General features: G+C 42.6%; 1 protein-coding gene across 10 annotated transcripts in view; it reads right to left on the reverse strand.

Annotated features, from left to right (window-relative positions):
• Positions 1-16,021, reverse strand: part of SCN8A (sodium voltage-gated channel alpha subunit 8) — a 179,391-nt gene that overhangs the window by 39,141 nt on the left and 124,229 nt on the right. For all 10 annotated transcript variants that reach the window (XR_014794460.1, XR_014794461.1, XM_084877342.1 and 7 more), the window contains 3 exons: positions 12,970-13,208; positions 3,706-3,879; positions 1,333-1,689 (listed from right to left, as the gene is read on the reverse strand). Coding sequence is in view for 8 of the 10 variants with exons in the window: in XM_084877342.1 (XP_084733468.1) it covers positions 1,333-1,689; positions 3,706-3,879; positions 12,970-13,208 (770 nt within the window). In the remaining 2 variants the exon portion in view is untranslated. The remainder of the gene's footprint in view (positions 1-1,332; positions 1,690-3,705; positions 3,880-12,969; positions 13,209-16,021) is intronic.

Consider the following 16,021-nt stretch of genomic DNA (forward strand, 5'->3'; position numbering starts at 1 on the left):
AGAAAAGAGTCAGAAGAGACTTATAGTTACAGATTCCTAGAGACTAGATGAGCAGCAGTGAGCAAAGGGGAACCTGGGAAGGTGTCATCAGAAGAAGAAATAATAGGTGGCTTTCTCATGTGCTCAGGTATCTGTAGACAGTTATGGAGAGCTGTCCTTGAGACAGCTGAGAATGGGAGACTAGAGAAACTGGGGTGAGTCAGGGCTGGTTAATGCTGATCCTACTACATACTAGTAGGTAATAGCTGTGTTCACTGAAGAAGTGGAAACACTAGAGGGATCAGGACGGAGGCACAGTGGTTAGGTATGGAGAAAGGGAGAGGTTAAAACAGAAAACGTTACAGAAGAGGTGGCTATAGCTGGTTCAGAGGCTGGTAAGTAGGAACCCTCTACTGTAATGCTTCTCTATTGCAGAATAGGGAAGAGAACTAACATGGATGAGCTGACAAGGGATCCTCTGAGTGTGCTTCTTCCAGTCCTCCTTCCCCTACACTTACAAATGGGATTCAGCCTGATCTGAGAAGTGAGTGCTCCCACGCACTTTAGTGTGCACGTCAATTACCTGGGGATTTTGTTAAAAATGCAGATTCTGATTCAGTAGTTCTGGGTGGGGCCTAAGTCCTGCATTTGTCTCACACTCTCAAGTGATCTCATTGCTGCTGGTCCTCAGATCACACTCTGAGAAACAAGGTGTTAAAATCTGCTGGTGAATCAGAGGCAGAAAACAGCAGGCAGACAGATCAAAGTAGAGCAAGAAAGCAATCTGTCATTTCTAGAAATTAAATAAAACCCTAAGATGGGTTAGGTCAGTGGTTCTTAATGTAGGGCAATTTTGCCAACTAGGGGGCAATGTCTGGAAACATTTTTGGTTGTCACAACTTGGGGGTGGGGTCACTACTGAAGAAGAGAGGCCAGGGATGCTGCTAAATGTCCTACAATACACAGGACAGCCCCACAGCAAAGAATTATCTAACCCAAAATGTCAATAGTGTCAAAGTTGAGAAATTCTGGTTTAGAAGACAGGAACTTTTGTAGTAGAAAGAGTATAGAGTTTGATGTCTAGGATCTAATACAAGTCCTGACATTTATCAACTATGTGAGTTTCAGAGAAGTCACTTGGCTGAGTTTATTTCCATAACTATGAAAAATGTTGGCAGGTTGCGGGGCTTATGACTCAGTAGGCCTCTGTAAATAGCAGCTTCCTTTCCTTATTTGTACCTTAGAGTTCTCGGGACAAGAAAGAATAAAAACCAACACAGACATGGAAGATACTAGGAGGACTAAGCAGACTGGACGTCTAGGCTAAGGTAAGATGTACGAGTTAGTACTAACCACCAAGTTGCCAATAACCATGACCATCATGAAGACAATGAGGCACATGGCCTGGCCTGCCACCTCCATGCAGTCCCACATGGTCTCGATCCACTCCCCGCACAACACTCGAAAGACAATGAGGAAGGAATGAAAAAAGTCATGCATGTGCCACCGAGGGAGTTCACAGTCCTGGTTGATCTTGCAGACACACTCTTTGTAGCTCTTCCCAAAGAGCTGCATCCCCACCACAGCGAAGATGAAGACAATAATGGCCAGCACCAGGGTCAGGTTGCCCAGGGCACCAACTGAATTTCCAATAATCTTAATCAGCATGTTCAGGGTGGGCCAGGATTTGGCCAATTTGAAGACTCGGAGCTGAGGGGAAAAACAAACACACACACACAAACAAAAAACAAGTGATACTCCATCCATTTTCTTACCACATGGCTAAAATAAAAGCTTAAAACATTAATAAGATCAGCTTAACTTTATTGAGCACCCTTGGGAAATTCCCAGGACTTTCTAACAGTCTTGGACTAAAATGGGAGAAACTGAGAAACAAATAAGGGAAAACTGAGTAATTTTACAGGAAGTGAAAGATTTAGAAGTAGGAACCACAAATACTGGTTTTAGTCCATGAGCCAATCTACTTCTTTAAAAAGCCATACACGAACATATCTTTTTCCTATTAATTTTCCCTCAATTTCTCAGGGGGCATATCAAGAAAACATGATATGTAGTGAACAAAAAGATTAATATGGTAAGGACAATGACAATAAATTATTGTCATTAAAAAAGCATTTAAAACTTCTAAATAGCTGCTTTTTTGCTTGCCAATAAATAATCAACGGATGATATAAAACTTTGCAATATGTTTGGAATAATTGGAAGGAAAGCACAACCTCCAAGAAGGGGCAGTTCCACATGTCAAACATCTTCTGAAAAGGGACTATACCTAGTACAAAAGTAGGTTTACAATTATTTGTAGGGAAAATAATACAATAGTTAACAAATAATAATACAAGAATACACTGTGTTTCATGTACTCACAACTGCAAACCTACTTTGCCCCACCCTGGGTTCATATCAATTCAGAAGACAGAACTTTTGTATGTAAATCATGAAATTTCTATATTCTAATTCATTCATGTGAACAGATTACAAGGTCTTGGCTAACAGCCTGAGAATGCATAAAGGCTATCATGGAATGATGATAGTGAGGTTATCATCAGATGTCATAAGTTAACAACTAAAAGATAATGTAACAGGAATTCTAATAGAAGCAACAGCATCAATTTAAACATTTTTATTTTATTTTATTGAAAACTTTAGTCTTATCTGAGGGTTCAAGATTTACCAGATGTTTCTCTGTGTATATCTGGGTCACTCATATATTTTTCTCTTGACTGGCTTCTAATTTATTAAGAATATTAGTGCTAAGCCTTCTATGTTTTAATCCTGCTTCCCATTTTGTAGATAATGAGAACTATTCTCAAAAAGTCTACTGTGGGCTGGATCCTAACCAAGGAATAGTAAGCAGAGGTTCCAGAAACTTGGCAGATGTTAAATTTGTGACTTGAACTGAATGAGATCTCTATTTTACAAGTATTTCTACTCCATTCCAATTCTCTTACTTAGATATGCTGACTAACCTGATGGAAAAAAACCTTAAATTCTTCCAGCTGCAAGTGCACAGGTATTTCCCAATAGGGAGAAACCTAAGCCAGTTCTGATGCTTTGTCTGAGCGGGCTCCACAAAGCTTCTCAAGGGACTCAGCACGTCACTTATACCGATGCTAACGGGAAATTATTCTGATACTGTTACTATTCTTTCAGAGTCATTTCAGTAATTACACATTAACTTCTTCAAATACATTAATTTAAAAAATTCGTCTTAGTTAATGATATGGAAAACAAAGCCAATGTTCAATAGCTAATTTCAATATTTATTTTTTAAAGATTATTTTATTTTCATTTTCTGGAAGGAGTCATCAAAATAGAAGAAATGAGGAAAGCCATCTTTGAATAAGGAGGAATTTTTGCCATTTCAGAGAGATGTTCGGATAAAGAAACAGGTCCACAAGCAAATCCAAATAGGGTCTCAGCACAGTCCTTCATTTTTTACATTAATCGTTACCTTATGAGGAACTTCCTAAAACTGATGCCTGTTCGCTGATTGATTTTAAAAACTAACTTCTATATTAGGTGTTTAGCAGGACAATTTAGCAGGACAATTTTCAAGATTTTATTAGCCAAGCCAATAAATAGCCAACTGGAACTGGGAGTAGAATATAGCTAAGGCTTTTTAAAAATCAAATTAACTTATACAAAACTCTTTCTGGTATTTGCAATATAGGAAACGTAAAAAGAAATTTGAGAAATGTGGAATACCAATCGGAAAGATCGCAGCACCGAAAGCCCCTCCACATCTGCTAGACTCAGTTCCATTAAACTGAGGGAGACAATAAATCCGTCAAAAATGTTCCAGCCTTCTTGGAAATAATAGTAGGGATCCATGGCTATGAGCTTCAGAAACATTTCCGCTGTGAAAATTCCAGTGAAAACCTGAGGGGGGAACGCATGGGTTAAGAAAAAGAAATAACAGGAGAATGGCTTTATCACCATCTTTGATTATAATATATCCAAGAAGCCTTACGAGCCAGCCTTGGTTAGATTCTGCAGCTGAGGAATCAATATCTGGATGTCCCATGACTGTTTCACATGATGCAGGAAAGTTTTATTTTTATTTTTACTTTTCAATATATATTTATTGATTTCAGAGAGAGAGGAAGGGAGAGGGATAGAGAGAAGGAAACATCAATGAGAGAGAAACACTGGTCAGCTGCCTCCTGCACCCCCCCTACTGGGGACTGATTCCACAACCCTGGCATGTGCCCTGATAGGGAATTGAACCAGTGACCACCTCTTGGTTCATGTGTCAATCAATACGCAACCACTGAACAACACTGGCTTCCTTCCTTCTTTCCTTCTTTCCTCCCTTCCTTCCTTCCTTCCTTCCTTCCTTCCTTCCTTCCTTCCTTCCTTCCTTCCTTCCTTTCTTCCTTCCTTCCTTCCTTCCTTCCTTCTAAATATTTTTTATTCACTGATTTTTAGAGAGAAAAAGAGAGAGATTGAGAGAGATAGACATTGATTTTGTTGTTCCACTTATTTATACATTCATTGGTTGCTTCTTGTATGTGCCCTAATGAGGGATCGAACCCAATAACCTTTGAGTATCTGGACAATGTTCTAACCAACTGAGCTACCTGGCCAGGGCCTTATTTTCCTCTTGAATGAAGTACTCAGCCCTAATGTTTCCACATTTGTTGCTAGAACCACCCAAATCACATTATTTAAATGTGGCTGAAAAATGATTCTAAGCAATGAGAATACCACACAGGTGACTGCTTCTAAAGAGCTGGCAGTCATTTGAGTACCTATGCTTGGGAGGTTTGCCTAAATAAATAAATAAATAAATAATCACTCCTTGTTTTATAATTATATTAGGAAAATACAGCATTATTTCTGATTTGATATGTTATCAAATGTAAACGTATGCTACAGGATTTCATTTTAAACAGTAAAGCAATAGAACATTGCTAAAAGTGTACAAAATTCAGGAAAAACATTCATCGTCTCACCACCTTGATTCCAACTATTCTTTTCATATATCCCCTTTCGGCTTTTTTCAGATGCGCACACATTTTGGCAAAGTTGTAAAGTCGCTGTTACCTGTCTCCCACTCCTCTGCCTGGCAGAGCACCTTGTGCTGCCTGATGCCTCTGTGTCCCACGGGCTTAGTCACATGACAGGCAACAGGGAAGTACAATGCCATGAACAAACCAGCTCCCTCGCTCCATGCTAACCCCGCAATGTCAGACTCTTACTGAATATTATGTTTTTTAGAGGTGAAAACTTTAAATGCAATAGATTTAAAACTGACAATAAATTAGTACTTATAACCAAGTGGTTATAAGTACTAATTTTCAAATTTACACATGAAGGAGTTTAAGGAAAATGTTAAAGAAAAGGTCTGAGGAGAGAATTAAAATAGTGAAAAATACCTAGATTACAGATATTGTGGAAATATACTGAATTGATGTATAGAAATTTAAAAACCTCCAGAATGACTTGAAGGATAAATATCAAAATAGATTACGTGGGCTACCAGTTTTTTTGGGTCCACATACTTTTCTGTGGCTCCCCATTTTTCTACATTGCAGATACAGTACTAGTATTCTTTTTTTTTTCTCTTAAATATATTTTTATTGATTTTTTACAGAGAGGAAGAGAAAGGGATAGAGAGTTAGAAACATCAATGATAGAGAAACATCTTATCAGCTGCCTCTTGCACAACCCCTACTGGGAATGTGCCCATAAACAAGGTACATGCCCTTGACAGGAATCGAACGTAGGACCCTTCAGTCTGCAGGCCGATGCTCTATCCACTGAGCCAATACAGTACCAGTATTCTAAAATAGAAAGAAAATATTACCTGAAGAGATCCACTTAGGCAAAATCAAAGTTCATAAGGCAACCTCAGTGTCTACAGATAAAACATCGTGCTAAGTGAGGTCAGGGAAAGTTAGGGCAGCTAGTCAATTCTGGACATACATTTTACCCTTAGTGCAAACCCATCAAAGGTTTCTCTACACAGATATGCTCGTCTGCTTAATGCATCCCAGGTGGAAGCTGCATTTGCTGTCCCACTGGTTCCTGGTGATGCACAGGAAGTGCCCAGTAATAAGCACCGGCTGACTGACTGCAGAGTATCCGTACTGAGGGATACTCCCTATGAGAAAAATCAGTGATGCTGCCTTCCAATGGGGTGAATGGCTCCCAGACACCTGGTACGAATGTCCAGGCCAGAGGCCAGCAACCCTGTTGTTTCAACACAGTGTGCTGCCATCATTCGGAGTTTGGGTGAAAACAAATTTGCAACCATTGGCCGCATGAAGAAATTACTTTTTTTTTTTTTTTTTAAACAGAAGAGTAGATTTATGGTTATCCCTACGATGCCATTCTTATTTGCTCTGAGATATGCTTCTTGAAGCGGATAAAGAAGAATTATACAAGTAAGCAGTGAATCAACAACTGTACATAAATGTCCCTCTCGTGAATGTCATCAACTATTCATCTAGGGATTTATGTTCTAATGCAGCCGTTCTCCGGGTGTAGCTGAGGATCCCTGGGGTCTCTAAGACCTTTCAGAGGGCACGAGGTGCTCTCTTTTGCAACTGTGTGAGGCCAGGTTTTCTTCTTATGCTTCAGCCAAAACAATACATTACAAAGGACTGAATACATAAGCAGATAAGAGAATCTAACTATCTCCTATTAAACTAGACATGAAAGATATTTGTAAAAATATCAAACAATGCCTTTGTTCCTTAGAAAATATAACTTTACTTCTATCACTTGGTAACACAAATACCAAAGCTAACTCATCTCATAAATGGTATTAAAAGTTCTTCTACAAATATGTAGATAGATGGATGAAAACATTTTGCAAATATGTTTTTAAATATTTATTTTTATTACTTAAAAATTATTTTTATTGATTTTAGAGAGGAAGGGAGAGGTATAGAGATAGAAACATCAATGATGAGAGAGAATCATTGATCAGCTGCCTCCTGCATGCCCTCTACTGGGGATTGAGTCTGCAACCCAGGTATGTGCCCTTGGCCAGAATTGAACCTGGGACCCTTCAGTCCACAGGCCAACTCTCTATCCACTGAGCTAAACTGGCTAGAGCTTTTAATATTTATTTTTAATGTGAATTGCATGTAAAAAAAGAAATTAAATGACTTTATCTCTAAAAAAAAAAGAAAATATAACTTTATCCCATGAAATGTATTATTTATGTAATTACACAATGGGTACATTATTGTGATTTTAAATAAATATTTAAGATTCTCATTGGCTTTAATTTTAAATATGGTAAATACCAATAGATATAACTATCATAAACAAAAGCTTTTTAGCTCTTTTTAAGAGTGTAAAGGGGTCCTAACACCAAAAAAAGATTGAGAACTGCTGTTCTAATAGAATGTTCTGAATTCAGAGCGGGCATAGCTTTTTATTTGGAGAAAACCCTAGACGTTTGAAAAGGATTTAAAAAGAGGTAATGCATAAGAGGCTATAAGGACACAGATGAAAGAAAAATTAAAATTATAAAAAGAATTCCTTTAGGTTGAAAATCTAGGTAAGCTGGGTTAAGCTGTAGTCAAGAAGTGATAACGTGTATTTGGTAAAGAAGGGCAATACCTTTTTCCTTTTTTTGCTTAGAATCTCAGAAATGAAACTTACATGCCCTTCCTTCCATATGCCCAACCCCTCAAATGGTCCAGTCCTCAATCCCTCGGGTGGCGTCCATGTGGAGGGAGGCCGGGGCCAGGTGCCGGGCCTAAGCAAGGCATGTGTGCCCGGGAGCAGCCCAATGTGAGGCGCTCAAGCCTAAGTGGGGGAAAGAGAACCGAATGTGTGGAGTGGCCAGCCCGGGGGTCAGAGCCTGGGAAGTCTGAGGAGGGTCCACACGGCGGACACCGGTGTGGGAGCTGAGAGCCCAGCCTAGGGAGTCAGCCTGCACAGGGCGGGCCCAGCTGCTAGAGCTAACAGTGGCTTTTGATCATGTAAGTTAACACAGTAAAGACAATGGCAACCAGGGTTCTTTTTGCTAGATAAGGAGCTACAAACATAGAAAGGAGAAAACCAGAACGAATCCTGCTGGGTTAGAACTGGAAGTGACAGCGTGAACTCATGGTGTTCAGTATATACCGTTAGCTTGAGAGCAACAGCTAGCCCTGCACTGAGAGGGCCTGGGCCTGCGTACTGCCCCAATAGATCCTCCCTTCTAAATGTCATTTTCCACTAACCCAGGGCTCCTTGGGAAATGGCCGATTCCAGGCCTGAGGCAGGAAAAAGATAAAGTTAGCTTGGGAAATTTGTGATACCAGAAAACAAGGAAGTAATGAGGATGGGATGAAAGGACCCAGAAGCCAGCCGGAAGGAACTCCCATTGGCCCAAACTGGAATGGTGTAAACACTGAAGTAAATGACAGTAATGGGTTATAACTCACCAGATAACACTGAAAACCATGAGTCCATACTGATATCTTATATAATAAAGAAGTAACATGCAAATTGACCATCATACCCTCACACAAGATGGCCACCCCCATGTGGTCACAAGATGGCCTCCACAAGATGGCCGGCAGGGGAGGGCAGTTGTGGGCGATTAGGACAGCAGGAGAGGGCAGTTGTGGGCAACCAGGCCATCAGGGGAGGGCAGTTGGGGGTGACTGGGCTGGCAGGGGAGGGCAGTTGGGGGCGACTGGGCAAGCAGGGGAGGGCAGTTGGGGGCGACTAGGCAAGCAGGGGAGGGCAGTTGGGGGTGACCAGGCTCGCAGGGGAGGGCAGTTGAGGGTGACTGGGCCTGCAAGGGAGGGCAGTTGGGGGGAACCAGGTTGTCAGGGGAGGGAAGTTAGGGGCAATTGGGCCGGCAGGGGAGCAGTTAGGCATTGATAAGGCTGGCAGGGGAGTGGTTAGGGGTGATCAGACTGGGCCCCACCTGTACTGAGGTGGGGCCCAGTCTGATTAAATTAAAAATTTAATGAATTTAATTTAATTAAATTCAAAAATTTAATGAAGAACAGAAAATTCAGATAGTTTTACTTATTAATTATAAATGGTAAAGAGTGGCTTTACAGAGGAGAAGCCTGGCAGGTACCTCCTCAACCAAGTCACCAGCATCACCAGTAATGACACAAATGAAAAGTGTGTGCCACCTGGCAGGTGCCATGAGAAGACAGCCTCAGTTGTGTGATCGCTTGTGCCTAATCATGAGGAAGCATCAGACAAACCCAAACTGAGCGGATTCTACAAAATATCTGGCCTGTAGAAGTGTCATGGCCATGAAAGTCAAAGGAAGACTGAGGAACTCTCCCAGGCTGAAGAAGAGGAAAGACAGAGGATGACTAAATGCAACACGTAACTCTGAAATGGAATCCTTTTGCTATAAAGGACCTTATTGGCACCTGTTGGAAAAACCTGAAGGGGCCTGAGAATTAAATGGCTGCAATGAATCCATGTTAAGTTCCTGACTCGGATGGTTAAGTCAAGGTTCTGTGGGTGAATGCACTTGTCCATAAAAACACACACACTAAAGTAATTGGGTGTGTCAGCAACTTACTCTCAAAAAAAAAAAAAAAAAAAAAAAGTGTATACGTTATTTGAAACTTCCAGTATGATTGTTTAAAAAAACAAAACATCCTATAAACCTACTGTTGTGTTCAATTGGTTGATTAAAAGGCAAGAAAAGGATCATGAAAAACAATACAAAAGTTGTATAAGTCACATAGCTGTCCTGGGCTTCAATGTCCTTTAAAAAACACAGGGATTAGGTTGAATTATCTGTAAGGTCCCTTCTATTATTAGATTTTTCTTGTGGGGAGGGCAGAAGAGGCAGGGATTATAGGTTTACAGAAGACAGTTCTCATCTTCCCTCAGAAACACCCATCTGGACCTCGACAGACAGACACACCCAACCACTGTCCCATTCCCACAATAAGACAAGGTTGTGCTCACATCTGGTTAGTCTCACCTTTTCCTGCCCTCTTTTTCTCAGGTTTCTATCAAAGACTCTGCCCAAATCTCCGAGTTACACTAATACAGTTCCTAAGATTTATAGAGGACTTTTCATGATTCTAAAACTGGTTTAAGTTCTCATTTTTATCCTCCCACCCACTAATGGATGACATGGTATTAGCCTCATTTTATAGATCTACAACATTTCCGGACAGAAATTAATGGCCAAATTAAGATTAAATGGTATCAATCAGGAATCAAAACCCAAACCTTCTGACTTTTAATTCTGTGTTCTTTCTGCCAAACTCGGCACGTGTGTTAACTGGCAGAAAAATATATGTTAGAGCTTATGTTATTATTAAAAAAACACTCATAATGCACGTTTTCCCGAGGTCCAGCACATTTCCAACTGCCTCATTTGGCATCATCACTCTGAATAAATAGATATCTCATTCTGAATACATGCAAATAGAACTCTTGATTTAAAACTCCAAACCTGTGTCTTCCTCAGTCATGCCATTTTCCCTGCAGTAACTAACTCACTAAGTCTAGGCATTATTCTTCATTTCTTCCCCGTCACCCTCACATGTAACCTGCCAGCCAGTCCAAAGCATCCTGACCACGCACAGCTCTCCACCCCGTCGCTAACTATACCCCACTTCCCCCGGAAAACCCCACCCTACCCAGAGCTCGCTTATTGTAGAACCTGGTTTTGGTTAGTGTGCCTCATGGAGTCCCTAAATATTATGACCTTCTCTCACATCTTCTTTCTTCACCCATGGTTCTGGGCAAAGTCTTCTGAACGCTCACAACTGTAATTTAGGTGTGGCCCTAGATCTCTTCAGGCTTTTAAGAAAGGGAAAATCATGTTATTTGCTGATTTGAGGGCCATTCTGTGGGTAATAGGTGAAAAGGTCTCTCAAACTCCCTTGGAAATTGAGAACCTGTTCTGTAAAAAGCAAGTAAAAGTAAAGACTTTGAGGGGGAAAATGCCATAAGGAGAACAGCAGCAGCAGCACCAACAACCAACAAAATCCATCAAGTCATATTTCTTATTATTTAACTCATGGCTAATAAAATAAAACTTGTATCTATCAATATATAATATTGTTGACTGACTCAAAATTCTGCTTGATGGCCAACCCCCTGGGCCAGCCAGTTACACAGCAAGCTCACCTGATGCACCTTTCAGAGCCAGTGACCACATTTCCTGGCTAGCTAGTTCAAGACTACGGGTATTTCAGCCCTGGCCAGCTGCTCAGTGGTTAAAGCATTGGCCCTCAGGCCAATTCCCCATCAAGGGCATGTACCTCAGTTGCAGGTTCAATCTTGGCCCTGGTCGGGGCATGAGTGGGAGGCAATCAACCCATGTTAGAAACATCTCACACATCAATGTTTCTCTTCTCTGTCCCCACCCCCACATAACCTCCCCTTTCCCCCGGTCCCACCCTCTGTAAAACTCACTGGAAAAAGTGTCTTCACTCCTCAGGTGAGGATTAAAAACAAAACAAAAAAACTATGAGTATTTCATCAGGCTGCATATGAGTTCACATCAAGATTGAGCTAACTTAGACATGGAAACTGGGAAGACCACAAAATGATCTTGGGTATGTACCAGGTAACTAAACAGGCTCAAAGGATCGCTTTCGCCACATGTGTTTTCAGAATCAGAACTCTAAATGGTATTATAACGCTTTAATACCCTGTTTCCCCAAAAATAAGACAGTGTCTTATATTAATTTTTCTCCCAAAGTTGCGCTAGGTCTTATTTTCAGGGGATGTCTTATCTTTCCATGCGCTAGGTCTTATTTTCGGAGGATGTCTTATTTTCGGGGAAACACGGTAGTGTATTAGGACTCAAAGCAGAAACGTGTGCAAGCGTGCGCGCGCACGCGTGTGTACTCGTGTTTATGTGTGAGACAGAGACAAAGAGACAGAGGTGAAGGGAGGGAAGGATAGGGAGAGGGAAGGTGAGGAGTTGCAGGAGAGGAAGAAGAAGGGTGAGAAAGGCAGGAAGGGAGGGGGAAAAACAAATACCAGGCAGAGATTATGCTCAAATTAAATGGTAACAACTAGATTAGACATGCCTAAGGTATAACTCCTAAAGAATAAAGAGGTGACCTAGAGTGGTGGTTGGCAAAGTCATTAGTCAACAGAGCCAAATATCAACAATATAACGATTGAAATTTCTTTTGAGAGCAAAAAACTGACTTCTGTGCATGGGCCACGAAGTTCCAATCGCACTGTACGTGCGCACCCGCACGTGGTATTTTGTGGAAGAGCCACACTCAAGGGGCCAAAGAGCCACAAGTGGCTCGTGAGCCGCAGTTTGCCAACCACTGACCTAGAGGATTCTTTCCAACTAATTCTTTACTATCTATAAAAATTCAATCAACTCCTGACTTTCATACCAAAGAAGTAAAACAGATAATCTCCAAACCACAACTATTATACTTGACCTCATAATCCATTGTGTAATCTATTTTTTTTAAAAGTGTATATCATCTTCTAATTAATATCGTAAGTGAAATATAAGACTTAGGCTAACATGAAAATAAATCTGGCACAGATCAACTAACGGAAACTGGATGACAGCCGGGAAGTTGGGCTGGAGGGGAAACCAGCCCGGAGTTAAAAACGTCCCCTAGCCAGTCCCCACCTGGGTAGGACTATGACAGCACAGGCCCATTTCCAGTTACACTGACTGCACCCACAGCCCCCTCTTCCGTGGTGCTGTCCCTGAGGGTGAGAGGGGCAGGGACTGGCTGAATCAATGCAGGCATCATTGTGAGAAGCAGAACACCCAGACGTCCTTGGCTCTGGCTACTGGAGCCTGAGCCATGCCTCCCCGTCTGTCACCACAGCTGGCTTTCTGTCCGCACCCCTCCCGGACATCGTCCTGCAGGAGGAAGCAGCCCAGAAGCGCTGGGACCCTCGGCCTGTGTGGGAGCACGTGTCTTCCAATGAACTCTTACTTTCTCCTCAACCAAACCTGCTTTCAGCATCAGAAAACATGTCCCACAGGCAATATGTGCTCGGGTCACAAAGCCGGGAGAAGGCGCTCTGTCTTACCAGATTTCCCACAGACAGGACGTGCTCGAACTGTGGCGTCATGGGATGGTGCTCCATCGCCATGAACAGCGTGTTCAGGACGATGCAGATGGTGATGGCCAAGTCCACGAAAGGGTCCATGACGATCAGGTTCACGATCTCTTTCAGTTTTATCCAGTAGGGGTGACACTCCCAGATGAGGAAAGTGTTGGCGAATTTGTACCAGCACGGCGGGCACTTCCTCTGCGACTCCTCCAGCTCTGCCGGGAGGAAAGAACAAAGGCGGCCCCTCAGTCACAGGGCGGGAGCGGAGGAGGCATCAGAGCGCGGACTCTCCCCGTGTCCCTCGGCTTTCCTTCCCAAAGGCAGAGAGGAGGCAGGCTCAGTACCGGGTCACTTCCCTGCTGCTGCTGATCTGGTTATGAACAAACCTCAGCCCGTCTGCTTTGGGAGCACAGCAGAGCAGTCAGGAGCTTAGCCTCCGGAATCTCAACAGGCTCCAACCCTAACTGTGGGAACTTGAGTGAGCGACTTCAATTTCCTGTGAGAATTAAATGAGCTAAAATAAAGTGCCTCAGGAGACCCTAGAACAATGATTTTCATCCCATGGCACACATGAGCCAATTACTAAAGTTCTGCGGTATACCAAATTACATATATTTTTCTGATGTAACAAAAAAAAAAAAAAAAGGTAACTGATCACACTGGACAGTTATTGTGTTGGCTGTTGTCATTTTTTAATTTGACAATCTAAGGCAATGGTTCTCAACCTTTCTAATGCCGTGACCCTTTAATACAGTTCCTCATGTTGTGGTGACCCCCAACCATGAAATTATTTTCGTTGCTACTTCGTAACTATTGTAATTTTGCTACTTATGAATTGTAATGTAAATAGCTGTGTTTTCCAACGGTCTTAGGTGACCCTGCTAGCAGTTCTCAACCTGTGGGTCGCAACTCACAGTTAAGAACCGCTGCTGTAGAGCCTAAGACCATCGGAAAACATACTTACATTACGATTCATAACAGTAGCAAAATTAGTTATGAAGTAGCAACGAAAATAATTTCATGGTTGGGGGTCACTACAACATGAGGAACTGTATTAAAGGGTTGCGGCATTAGAAAGATTGAGAACCACTGATTTAAAGGAAAAGAGGTCAGTGTCCTGATTAAATAGAAACCGCATGTTTTAAAAATTCTGTGGTGCACCAGCGTGCCATAGCTGCCCTAGCATATACTAAGTGCTGCTGAAATATTCACTACTGTTATTAACCTTACAGCGGAATCAGCACCATCAACCAAGCCACCATGTGTTCTTATGTTTCCAAAGAAGCATAAGTCAGCGAGTTTACAATTCCTCATCCAGTTAGAAATGTTAAGTTACATTCCTTTTGTCCCTTTGTCCCTTCCTTCGCCTTTCTCCTCTCTCCTCACTCTCCCTTCCTCGTCCTCTCTTACCCTTTCCCACTTTCATCCTTTCCTTCTTGCTTCATCTTCTTCCCCCCCTCATTCCCTTGGTCTCTTTCTTCTTTCCTTTTCCTCCCTCTCCTTCGTTTGTCTTATCCCTCTCTTTCTGTCTGTTTCTTTTAGAAACAGAACCTGTTTGCTTCCGAACAAGATTTTATGTGAGCCCCACTATGTAAGATACATGAAGCAGGAACTGCTCTAGTTGAGACAAGAAGAGGAGCTTGGAGCCAGTCCAATGGACTTATTCCTTTCCTGAGGGACTTCCCCAATCCTGGGACTCTGATAAACACAGTCTGAAAATCATTGGACTAGATGATCTCTAAGGTCGTTTGCAAAGGTAAAGATCAAAAAAGGATGCTTAGACCCTAAAGGCAAAGAGCCATTCAGCTGGCAGCCACAACCACGGAGGCACGAGGCCCCACAGACCAAAGCTCTCCTCACACTGAGTGTGAGAGAGAACAGCTAGGATTCCAAAAGGCCAGGGATCTTGATCTAGGAGAATGTTAGGAGATGTAACTTTGCAAACCTGTCAGCGTGATGATCCTTAGAGGCACGGTATTGGTTCTAGAGGGTTGGCTATAATGGCACCCCCCACCCCTGCCCAATTCTCTTGACAAAACCAAATCATTCATGGAAGAAAGGAAAGTTTCCCAACATTTCACCACCAACAAGATGGAAACATTCAGTTCGGCCCCTTTCCCTGTTCCAACCAGTTGGCTGGTGCCCGTGGTGATGGCTTTATTTCAGATGGGGGGCTTCGGTCGGGTTTCTGATTGGCTCCCTGGTTGCTAAGAAAATGGTTGCCGTGGTTTTTCAGATTTAAGGGCCACAGTAAGCGCCATGTGGGAGTCTGCGTGGGAAAGGAAGTCTGTGAAGAAAATTTGCTTTGGCGTCTTCCTTCCAGAACTCCCTCCGTTTCCAAGGTAAATTTAGTTTTCTTCCCCCCTCCTAAAAAAAATGAAAAGGTTCTCTTATTTCCATAAATTCTTGTAGTACATATTTGGAAATCTGGTTCCGTTTCTTTTTTTACCTCCTCCCATCTCCAAATGTCTGCTGCTCACCAGCACAGCACGCATGTGGAGGTTGAAGCAGCTACTGTTCACATTTCTGACAGTTGACACAACTGTAATGTTTTATAATGAACTAAAGGCCCGGTGCATGAAATCTGTGCACGGGTGGGGTCCCTAAGCCTGGCCAGCAATCAGGGCCTATTGGGGCCGGGCCAGCCGGGGCCTACTGGCTGCTGGCTGGAACCTACCGGCTACCGCTGGGGACTGCCAGCTGCCACAGGGCCTGTCAGATGGGGGGAGGGACCACAGGAGGTTTGCCAGCCAGAGGGAGGGACTAGGGGAGGTTGGCTGTGGGAGCACACTGACCACCAGGGGACAACTCCTGCATTGAGCGTATGCCCCCCTGGTGGTCAGTGCACATCATAGCGACTGGTCAACTGGTTGTTCCAGTCATAACAGTTGCTTAGGCTTTTATATACAGTATATAGACTAGGCTCCAAGGCTTTACCAGACAACAAAGAGGGGTTTCTCTGCCCTGTGGGGCGCCAAGAAGATTCCTAGAGATATCTCTTAACCACCTTTACTGAGCAAAGGGTAGA

The sequence above is a fragment of the Pipistrellus hanaki genome (assembly GCF_964339955.1).
Source record: "Pipistrellus hanaki genome assembly, chromosome: 3".
Taxonomy (NCBI): domain Eukaryota; kingdom Metazoa; phylum Chordata; class Mammalia; order Chiroptera; family Vespertilionidae; genus Pipistrellus; species Pipistrellus hanaki.